The sequence below is a fragment of the Fukomys damarensis genome, unplaced genomic scaffold, assembly GCF_012274545.1.
Source record: "Fukomys damarensis isolate Sample0158 unplaced genomic scaffold, DMR_v1.0_HiC HiC_scaffold_4, whole genome shotgun sequence".
Taxonomy (NCBI): Eukaryota; Metazoa; Chordata; class Mammalia; order Rodentia; family Bathyergidae; genus Fukomys; species Fukomys damarensis.
The window spans coordinates 66,538,912-66,549,356 of NW_022900916.1; the positions used below are offsets into that span (position 1 = coordinate 66,538,912).

Sequence of the window (10,445 nt, forward strand, 5' to 3'; positions counted from 1 at the left end):
TTTGCTCATTTTCTCAGTAAGTTGTTAACATTTAAAATATGTATTTTAGATACTTGTTCTCTGTTGAGTGTACAGTATGCAGATATTTTTCGTACTTGTCTTTTCTTGATCTTCCTAGGAGCAAAGGTTTTAAATTTTGATGAAATCCAGTATCAGTGTTTCTTTTATAGATCATGCTTTTGGTGTCTATTCTAAGAACATTCTACTAACTTTTAAACTCTGAGATTGTCTGCTATGTTTTCCTTTGATAGTTTTATAGCTTTATGTTGCATTTAAATCCTTGATCCATTTGACTTATTTCTATATAAGGTATGAGAATGAGGTTGAGATTTATTTCTTGTTGTGACTGCCCATGGGGATTCAGCTGCATTTGTTGAAAAGATTACCTCTCCTCCATTATTTTGGTTCTTTTTTTAACCTTTATCAAGAACAGTTGGGTATACTTGGGAATATGTATTTCTTGGTTCTCTATTCTATTCTATTTATCTATATAATCTGTCACTCTATTCAAAACACACAGTCTTAATTTCTATAGATAACTTGAAATCAGGTTAACTAACTGCTGCCACTTTATTCTTTTGTGGTTTTTGTGGTGCTGGGTATGAATGCAGGGCTTCATGCATACCGAGCAAGTACAGTACTGGTGAGCTACATACCAGCCCTTCTACTCTATTCCTGTACAGTGTTTCTTCTTCAGAGTTATTTTAGTTTTCCCAAAGTTCCTTTCTCTGTCCATAAATTTTAGCATAATCTTTTAAATATATATATACACATATAAAACCTAAGATTTTTATTGGAATTACATTAAGCCTATATATTATATTAGGGAGAAATGACATCCAGTGAATTTTTAATCTTTCCATATCGTTGTAATTGAAGTGAATTTTTATAGATAGTATATAATTCAATTATGCTTTAAATTTATCAGTTTTCATCTTTTCGTAGACTAATTATATTAATGCAGTTGTAGATGTTAGAGCCTATCTGCCATTTAATTTATTTCCTATTAATTCTGTTGGCTGTTTCTGTTATTTTTCCTTCCTTCCTCTATTTCCATTTTGATCTGTAGCATTTTTGCAGATGGGGCATTCTACTTTTTCATTTGTTTGCTAAGACATACTGTATTTTCATTTGTTTCAAACATATTCATAAATGATTATTAAATATTTTTTATGTTGACTGTTTAAAATCTTCATCAGAGGATTCTAACAACTCTTAGCTTAGGTATTTATTTATCATCCCTCTTCATTTAATTTAACATTTTCCTAGTTCTGAGAATGGTGGTTTTGAAAATTAGAACCTAGACGTTTTCACCACAGCACTGCTGCCAGCATTTGTTATTTTTTGTTTGTTTGTTTGTTTTTGTACTGGGGATCAAACTCAAGTTCTTGTGCTTGCAAGGCAGGCAGCAGAACCACTGAGCTAAATCCCCAGCCCAGTTATTTGTTGTTTTCTTGATAATAACCATTCTTTCTGGAGTAAGATGGAACTCAGCATTGTTTTAATTTGCATCTCTCAAATGACCAGTGATGTTGAACATTTCTTCATATATTTATTTGCTGACTCTACCGCTTCATCTTGAGAAGTGTATATTCACTTCTGATGCCCAGTTTTGGATTGGGGGTGTAGGGATACAGACCTGTAGGCAGGGAAGAGATGAGGGAACACCAGCCCTGAAATAAGTCATATGGTCGAACAGGCTTAACCACTTGTGAATAGCTGATAGTCTGTGGTTGCACCTCCTCTTCACACTGTACCCTGCAAAGCTTGGTGGCTAAGATCAAAAGGGAAAAAGAACCTTCTCCCTGAGATGTAAAAGGCCCCCAAAAGATCCTTCTCTGTTGGCCCTAGTAGCAAGCTAAGTCAATCATTAACCAGTCAAGTAGGGCGCCCTCAGCCCAGAGACAGGATAAGCCCCTAGCTACTAGAAAACCAACATCTTGAGCCCCCCGTTCAATGGTGGCTCTGTTTCGGGCACCCCTGCCTGTTTATCTGAGACAAGGCAGCTGTACTCTTGCATGCTTGCTGAATAAAAGTACAACTTTGCTTCTACCCTTTCAGTCTCTGTCTGATTCTTCCACAACCTTTTGTAGACTGGTGCAACTACTGTGGAAATCAGTGTGGTGCTTCCTCCAAAAACTAAAATTAGAGGTTCAGTTTGACCCAGCTATTCCCCTTCTTGGCATCTTCCCTGTCTTTGAACTCGGTATCCTTCTGCTTTATTCTCTCAAAAGGCTGGGATAATAGGTGTGTACTCCTGCACCTTTTGTACCTGTCTTTTTAAATTTTGGCCTACCTGATGGTTATGAAGTATAACTTATATTATGACTTTGTTTCGCAGTTCCATGATGATTGATTGTGTTGAACATTTTTTTAATGTGCTTATTCACTGTGTATCTTTTTTTGGAGGAATATTTGTCCTAATCTTATGTCAATATTAAGTATATTATTAGTAACATGTAAGAGTTTGTCTGTTAACAGACTTCAGTTTCTGCCGCCTTTTGATTCCTCTCCAAAATTTCACAAAGGGGTGTGATTATTTTCTTAGAATTTATACTTGGTCAGGAAAGTTTATCTGATCAGTTCTCTGATACTGTTCTACTTCCTTTTCTACAGTGATCTTTCAAAACCTTTGTTTCTAAGCCCTAAATAGAATAATCCAGAATTGAGTAATATATGATTTATTTTGTAAGAAGTATTGTTCAGACATTTTATGTGTGAAAATTTTTATTTTTTTGAACGAGTGTACATACATAAATCCCAAGAATCTTGGATTTTAGAAATAAATGCTTGAGAGAGTCAAGTTACCAATTATTTAGCACTATAAATTTTTGTATGTCAGGTTTAGGGCAGTATTTTGATTGTGTTTTCTATGATAATTTTAGGATGCCTTTCTGAAAATCATTCGAAATGAGGGCATTAAGTCCCTGTGGAGTGGCCTTCCTCCTACTCTGTAAGTTGAAATTTAAATTTTTTTCTGCTAATTGATGATTGTTTTGTATTTCAGTGAGCATGATTGGAGAAAGTCTTGCATTTTAAACATTAGAAAATTCTTTGATATTCTGAAGCATTGTTTTGTGAGTCTTACTGCTACCCACACATTTGATGATGTCCTAGGACTTACAGGACCTAAGGAGGTCCTCGTGAATATGGTTTATTACACCTAAATGATACAGAGCGGGATTGGTAAGGGAAACACATCAGGAGTTGACCAAGTGCGGGCTACCAGAGCCCCTCCCTTGTGGCATCACATGGGACATGCTTGTTCTTTCTGTACCTGAGAAACAGCAGTGTTTCTACTGTGGGAAACCCACTGTAGCGTTCCAGCTTAATGAAGTGTGATTAACAAAACCTCATACCTCAAAAAGGAGGTCAAAAATTACCTAGACCACTTGGTTTAGTGCTTCAGACATATAGAAGGCATTATCATAGGGAAAGTCGATTGACTGAATTCTAGTGAGTTGGCCAAAGATTAGCATGCAAACGGCCCCCCTGAAGATATCCTGAAAGATTTACATAACCAGACCTGCTGTATTAAGTCTTTGCTGCATAAAGAACGTGGTGTTCATTTGACTTTATTTTACTAAAACAGTAAGGTATATTGTAGTGTATATACAATTAAGACTGAATGTAAAAACTTGGCTCTGCTGTCTCATTTCTTTTTTTTGGTACTGGGGATCAAACTCTGCACCTCACACTTGGTGGTGGAACCACTGAGCTAAATCCCCAGCCCTGTCTCATTTATTTCTAAGCACTTGCTTTGTCTTTTTGAAGGAAGTTAATCAGTTTTAAGGCATATATTTTAATACTTAAGATTTTAAAGTTAGTGGATATACAAGATTGCCATTTATCCTTCACTACGTTCACTTCTGCTCCTGAGTACTCCTTGTTCAATCTTCACTATAGAATACTGAGCATTCCAGACTGTGGTCTGCAGATACGCTATAGTTAGACCAGAAATAAAAACTGGCTTCTTGTTGCATTGATATTGCTGACATGCCAATGCCTGCAGCTTTGTATGAGCTTTTGCTTAATTTCCCCCTTTTGATATTTTCATGTAAGAGAATACATTATTAGAACCCTCTCAAAACTAGTATATAAAATTCTGGCAATGTTAATTGAACTTCATTTCCAATTATAAGCAGTTATATGTTCAAAAATGTTTTATGGTTAGTTCCTCTTAAACTTTTTATTGTAGCAATCCTCATGTTATAATAAACATTAATTGGGAGGGCAGATGTGGAAGACTAGAAACACTGAAAAGTGAAGAAATTGGAGAAGTGTCCTAATTTGTGTGTGTGTGTGTGTGTGTGTGTGTGTGTAACACTAGACTGTACAATTTGTGTGATGAGTTTGATTATATAACACTTATTTAATGTTAAATATTCTAACTTAACATGGTATTCTTTTGATGCTTTATAGTGTCACTTCACAACTAGAACTTAAACTTTTGGAGGGTAGGTTCTTTATATATTTTTACTGATTACTATGTTAAGAACTAATACTTTTTTTAAATGAAAAATGTGTTGTGGTTTTTAGCCTACACAAATAAAAGTTTTCTCAGCATATATCATGATACTGAATTTAAGGTACTAGTGTGTTTGACACCTTTGGATAATTCTGAGAAATCCTTCCGTGTGTTTCTACAGAGTGATGGCAGTTCCTGCCACTGTTGTTTATTTTACCTGCTATGATCAATTAACTGCTGTTCTGAGATCCAAATTAGGAGAAAATGAAACTCGAATACCAATTATTGCTGGAATTATGGCCAGATGTAAGTAATACATTTTTGATTTCTGTTTAGCACATTTGTTTAGATTTTGACATTCAGACAGAATTTATATAGTGAACATGATATCAGTAAGGCATATTTTGCATTCTAATTTGTACTAATTTGTTAATATCTACCCTGGAAGTGACTTGGCATGTTGATTGCCATTAGCATAAGATGAGATAGCCCATTTTAGTTGGATCTTGGGCTGTTTGTTTATTTATTTATTTATTTATTTATTTAAACAGAACTATCATATGTAGTCCAGGATAGCCTTAAAAATCACTGCGTTGTCCAGACTAGCCTCAAATTTAAGTCCTTATACCTCAGCCTCCTGAGTGTTGGGATTATAAACATGTGCCACCATGTCTAGCTTGGACAGTTTTTACTTTATTTCTTTTACAGTACAGAGGATTGGATCCAGGACCTTTTCACTAAGCTACAACCCAGCCGTTTTCTTCTTATTTTTAAGACAGGGTCTTGCTAGGTAGCTTCTTTACCCAGGCTTGGCTCAAACTTGGGATCCTCCTGCATCAGCCTCCCATTTTTGAGATTACAGGTGTATGTCACCATGCCCAGTTTTTTGGAGTAACATCAGAATGGTTCTTATTCACCTGAACTTCCAGGCTGTCATCTGAGCCCATATATGATTCACACATGATTCAAGTCTTGAATCATTTTCCTCATAAACTTTAGATTCAGAGCTTATTCAGAAGAAAGTTTGCATTTACTCAGAAGAACATATTTCTCTGTGAAATAGGACTGGTTTATTGGGGGCACTAACTAGAGCAAGTTTTTGTAATAGATCTAGTCGACTAAAGCATTTCTGGGACCCTCTCTGAAATACTTGAAAAGAAGAAAAGATATATGTAAACAGATTTAAGAAATATATTTTTTAATAGAAAAAGTTTTTGCCAATATATCCACAGATTAGATATTTGATTTTAAGATTTTCAGATATTTCAGAATAAAAGGAAAAGTATAAAATATGTATGGTACTGATTTTTACACGTGTTCGCATAGTACATAGCTTTGTTTTATTTTCTTTCATCTGTATCAGTTGGTGCAGTAACTGTGATAAGTCCATTAGAGTTGATTAGAACCAAGATGCAGTCCAAGAAGTTTTCTTACAAGGAACTATATCAGTTTCTCAGCAAGAAAGTATCAGAAGATGGCTGGATTTCCCTTTGGAAGGGCTGGGCTCCTACTGTTCTTAGAGATGTACCTTTCTCAGGTAGGACTTGTCTTATTATTATTTCCTAAATTTTATGTAGCTTTGTCTTATTCATATATTACTTTCGTTAGATTTTAAACCCTTTATGGTTAAAAGTAAGCTATTTTCTGCAGCAACCACAAATTCCTAGTTTATGGTTTGGGCATTCTGATCTTCACAAATCTTTATTGAATGAATAGTTTCTAATTCAGGCCTGATTTTCTTTTTTGCTTGCATTTATTTTCCTTTTAAACATTGATTTGATGGGCATTCATATTCTAAATAAGTCATAATCTGTAAGGTAAGTAAACTAATATAAGTCAAAATATATAAAATCCTTTTAAACCCACCTTTGATTTGGACTCCTGCTTTTTCATTTATTAAAAATAAACATCACCTCACTGAGTATCCTTTGAGACTATTACAAATCAGATAGGTGCTTGTGTTCAGTTCTGTTGTTAAGACACATAAATGTGTAATTAATTATAGATTCAATGCCAATTATGTTTTATTCTTAATTATATAGTTAGCATATAAAAGTGGCATAGATTTAAATTATGAAGTATAGTAAAATGAACACCTGTGGACTCATCACTCAATAAGCTTGAATGTAATAGCTTTTTCAATCAGACAGCCACATATATGCTTTTTTGTGTTTACGTTCCCAGTGGTATCCAACATACTGAATTTTTTGGTTATGTTTGCTTTTTTTAAAGTTTGTTTTTATATGAATTATTTAGTTTATCTGTTTTTGAGCTTTTAAAAATATTTTCACTCAAAAATTTTCCTGGGATTCATTCTATGTTTGATTCATTTTTAATCATGTTTATGTATGAGTAACAATGCTGCTATAAACTTTTTTTTTTTCTGGTACCAGGAATTGAACTCAGGACTTTGCACTTGCTAGGCAGGTGGGGTGTTGCTGAGCTAAATCCTTGGTCCTGTAAACATTTTTAAATGTTTAAGTCTGTGCACCTGTACAACAGTTTGCCAGTGTTTGACTTGCTGAATGGTATAAATAACGTACACAGTATACATTTCTAATTTTACTGGGAAATGTGAACTCTTTTCTAAGGTGATTATATGGATCTCTACACCTGCCAGCAATATATGAGATTTCCTGTTACTTTTCACTTTTACCAGGTCTTTTGTCAAATTTCTTAAATTTCTTCTGGTAATTTAACATTTCACTTTATATTAATTTCCTCAGTTATTTATAAGAATGACAACTTTCATTAGCTATTCAGTTATTTACAGTTGCTTTGGGAATAGAGACTAAAGCAAGCATTCAGGTTGAACCCCCGCCATGTGGATAGTTCATTGTCTGAGCATCATTTATTGAATAATTACAGTTGTTACAAAGATCTGCATTGTCACCTCTGTTGTGTCATATTTTCATGTATGCGGGGATCTGTTTCACTGGTTAATTTATCTAAATCTCTGCCAATACCACAACCTGAAGTCCTAGGGCTTTATTAAAAATTTTGACATTACCTTATTTTTTCTTCTCTAGGAATGACATATCTGTTTGCTAATAAATCATATTTAAAGTGTTTCAGTAGAAATTTCAATTTTTCTTCAAAAAGATTAAATTCATCTCCTTTGAGATTTATTAAAGATATCCCCCACCCTCTCACTTTGTTACCATTTGTTTATTTTTGTGCCTAGGAATTGAAACCAAAGCCTTGTGTGAGCTTAGGCACTGACTGACCTTCATGCACAGCCTTTATGTTTTGTAAACCCTTATAGTTGATGGTTGCAACTGATTTTATCTTTTGAGTTTTTGTGTAGATAATAATATATGTAATAGTAAGTTATGCCTTTTTAGAAATGTTTACGTCATAGCTTCTGTTTCTTCCTGCCTAGTACAGTTTTAAACAATAGGGATGACAATGAACATCCTATCATTTTTCACAATATATGAGAAGTAGTTCTATGTTTGAACATTAGTAATTATTCTTGCCACAGGGTTCTGATGCATACCCTTTATTAAGTTAAGAAGTTTCCCTTTTATCTTTAGGTTTTTCATGAAATTTGTTTGCTGTAAGTGTTGAACTTTTATCAGATTTTTTTTCATTATTAGGTTATTTCCTGTTTTGTTAATACAGTATATTACATTTTAATATATTATCTTCATTTTTTGCTTCAGTTTGCTAATTTTTAAAATACTTTATCTATATTCATCTATAGATGGGCCTTTACTTTTCCTTTCTCCTAAGTGTCCTTGTGAGGAATTATCCTTGATTTGAAATTATAGAACTATTACAAAGATGCACAGAGAAGTTTTTGTTTATAAGACTGTTGCTGGGAATTTATCTCAGTGGTGCTGCTGCCTGCCTCTCAAGCACAAGGTCTTGAGTTCAGTCTCCCGTACCAAAAAAAAAAAAAAACCGCTAGGCTAAGCAGAAAGAAAGATGTGTCAAGGTTCTTTTTTCCTTTGGTTTTTGAGTTCATCTTTTCTTTAAATGCCACATTTTATTTCTAAATATGTGCTCATTTCATTCTCTGTTTTTATAGCAATGTACTGGTATAACTATGAAATTTTAAAGAAGTGGTTATGTGAGAAATCTGGTTTATATGAACCGACTTTTATGATCAACTTTACATCAGGGGCATTGTCTGGTTCTGTAAGTTTATTCTTTTGTTGTTACTATTCTAGAAAAAATGGTAATTGTTGCATTAAAACAACAAAATATTATATAGAATTTCACATATATTCAGAGTGAACTTTTTGAGCTGTAATGTTTTTAAACCATCCTCTTTTAAGGAAATTATTAGCCATTAAAATACTTTATAATGTACTTTGTGTTGATGTTTTTACACTATGTTTTACATATTACAAGTACATTATATCTTTCTGAGAAACTTGAATTTCTTAGAACTCTACAGTTTTAATTATTTTATATGTTGAGAGTACTTTATTGTTCATAGATCTTTTATAGTATATTAGTTCAATAAATGCTAGAAGATACGATAAGGTAATAATAGTTCATGGAGTGTTGTCCCTTATATATCATTGAAATAATTACTAATTGATTCAATTGCTAATTGCTATTTTTTGGAAATATTTGGCGTACTTCTTAAGCCAAATGCGTAAGAAGAATTGCAGCCAGAAGGAAAGAATCTCAAATGACCCTTTTTGAGTAGTAGAAAGTTCACCTTTTCCTATCCGTCCATATAAGGGGAAGTGGTACACAGTAGAGTTTTTCTAAGCAGATTCATATCACCATGCCCGGGGTGACAGAAAGTTTTCTTATACACACCTACTTGCAAAATTAACTTGTGAGAATTTAAAGTATGACACTGACATTTTAGAACCACAGAAAAATAGCAGTGGTGTGATAAAGTCCTATAGAAGACTACTGGGATAATAGATTGTAAAACCTGAGCTATGGGAGTCACTGCTGAGCTCAAAACTGAGGTGTGAATGTTGTCAGGACTAAAATCTTCAAATTAAGCTCCATGGATTATAAGCCTGTTGAGTGAATAAAGCAATAGCATTGTTGAATAGTGACTTTAAAACTTTGTACCAGCTTTACAGTAAAATGAAGGAAGGCACTATTTTAACATTTCTGTTAACATAGAAAACTTGTTTCTTAATGATTTAGAAAATATTGCTGCCTTTTGACAGTTTTGAAATAAAAATTTGTCTCTGCAACAGAAAAGGCATGTGAGTATGACAGGGTCCTGGGTTTCTGTTAAAGAACAGTATTGTAAACTACATCATTTAGACAGTGTCAAAGACATATATATGGTATTGTTGCCACTACCGCTAGCTTGTGGAGATAGAGAAACAGTAATTGATTTTATCTTACCTGCAATCTTTGAAACTGATTTCAAAACTATAGTCACCAAATTATTGAAGTGAAAATAAAACATAAATGATTTTAAGGGGCATTTTATAACCATATTGGCTCAAATGTGAATTGGGAAACAAAAATTAGATATCAGACTTTACATGGCCATTGATAATCAGATATTGTGAGAACATTTTTAAAGAGATTTAATTATTTTTTGTTAAAAACAGAATTCTGGACATGGTGGCACATACCTCAACTCTGGCATTCTGGGAAGTTGAGGCAGGAAGATTGCAAGTTCAAGCCCAGCTTGGATAACTTAGTGAGACTCTATCTCAGAAACAATTTTTTTTTCTTAATTTAGGTAGGACTGGGAATGCAGCTCAGTGTGAAGTCTCTGGATGCAATCCTGAGTACCATAAAAACAAACAAAACTCCCTTACCTAAGGCATTATAGAAATAATTGTTAAATTGAATAATTTTGAGAAAAACATTTTTAACATGTGACTTTTGAACCAGTGTAACTATAGTTGATAAATATATTGATTTTCATTAAGAAAAGGTATATAGGGCCGAGGATTTAGCTCGGTGGTTCTGGTGCCTGCTTCACAAGTGCAAGGAACCTTGTTTGGTAAAAAAAAAAAAAAAAAAAAAAAAAAAAACA

General features: G+C 33.6%; 1 protein-coding gene across 1 annotated transcript in view; it reads left to right on the forward strand.

Annotated features, from left to right (window-relative positions):
- The window catches only part of Slc25a40 (solute carrier family 25 member 40), a 28,100-nt gene that overhangs the window by 13,820 nt on the left and 3,835 nt on the right, over positions 1–10,445 (forward strand). Inside the window, exons 6-9 of the mRNA XM_033758665.1 lie at positions 2,886–2,953; positions 4,650–4,774; positions 5,832–6,005; positions 8,502–8,611. Coding sequence (XP_033614556.1) covers positions 2,886–2,953; positions 4,650–4,774; positions 5,832–6,005; positions 8,502–8,611 — 477 coding nt within the window. The remainder of the gene's footprint in view (positions 1–2,885; positions 2,954–4,649; positions 4,775–5,831; positions 6,006–8,501; positions 8,612–10,445) is intronic.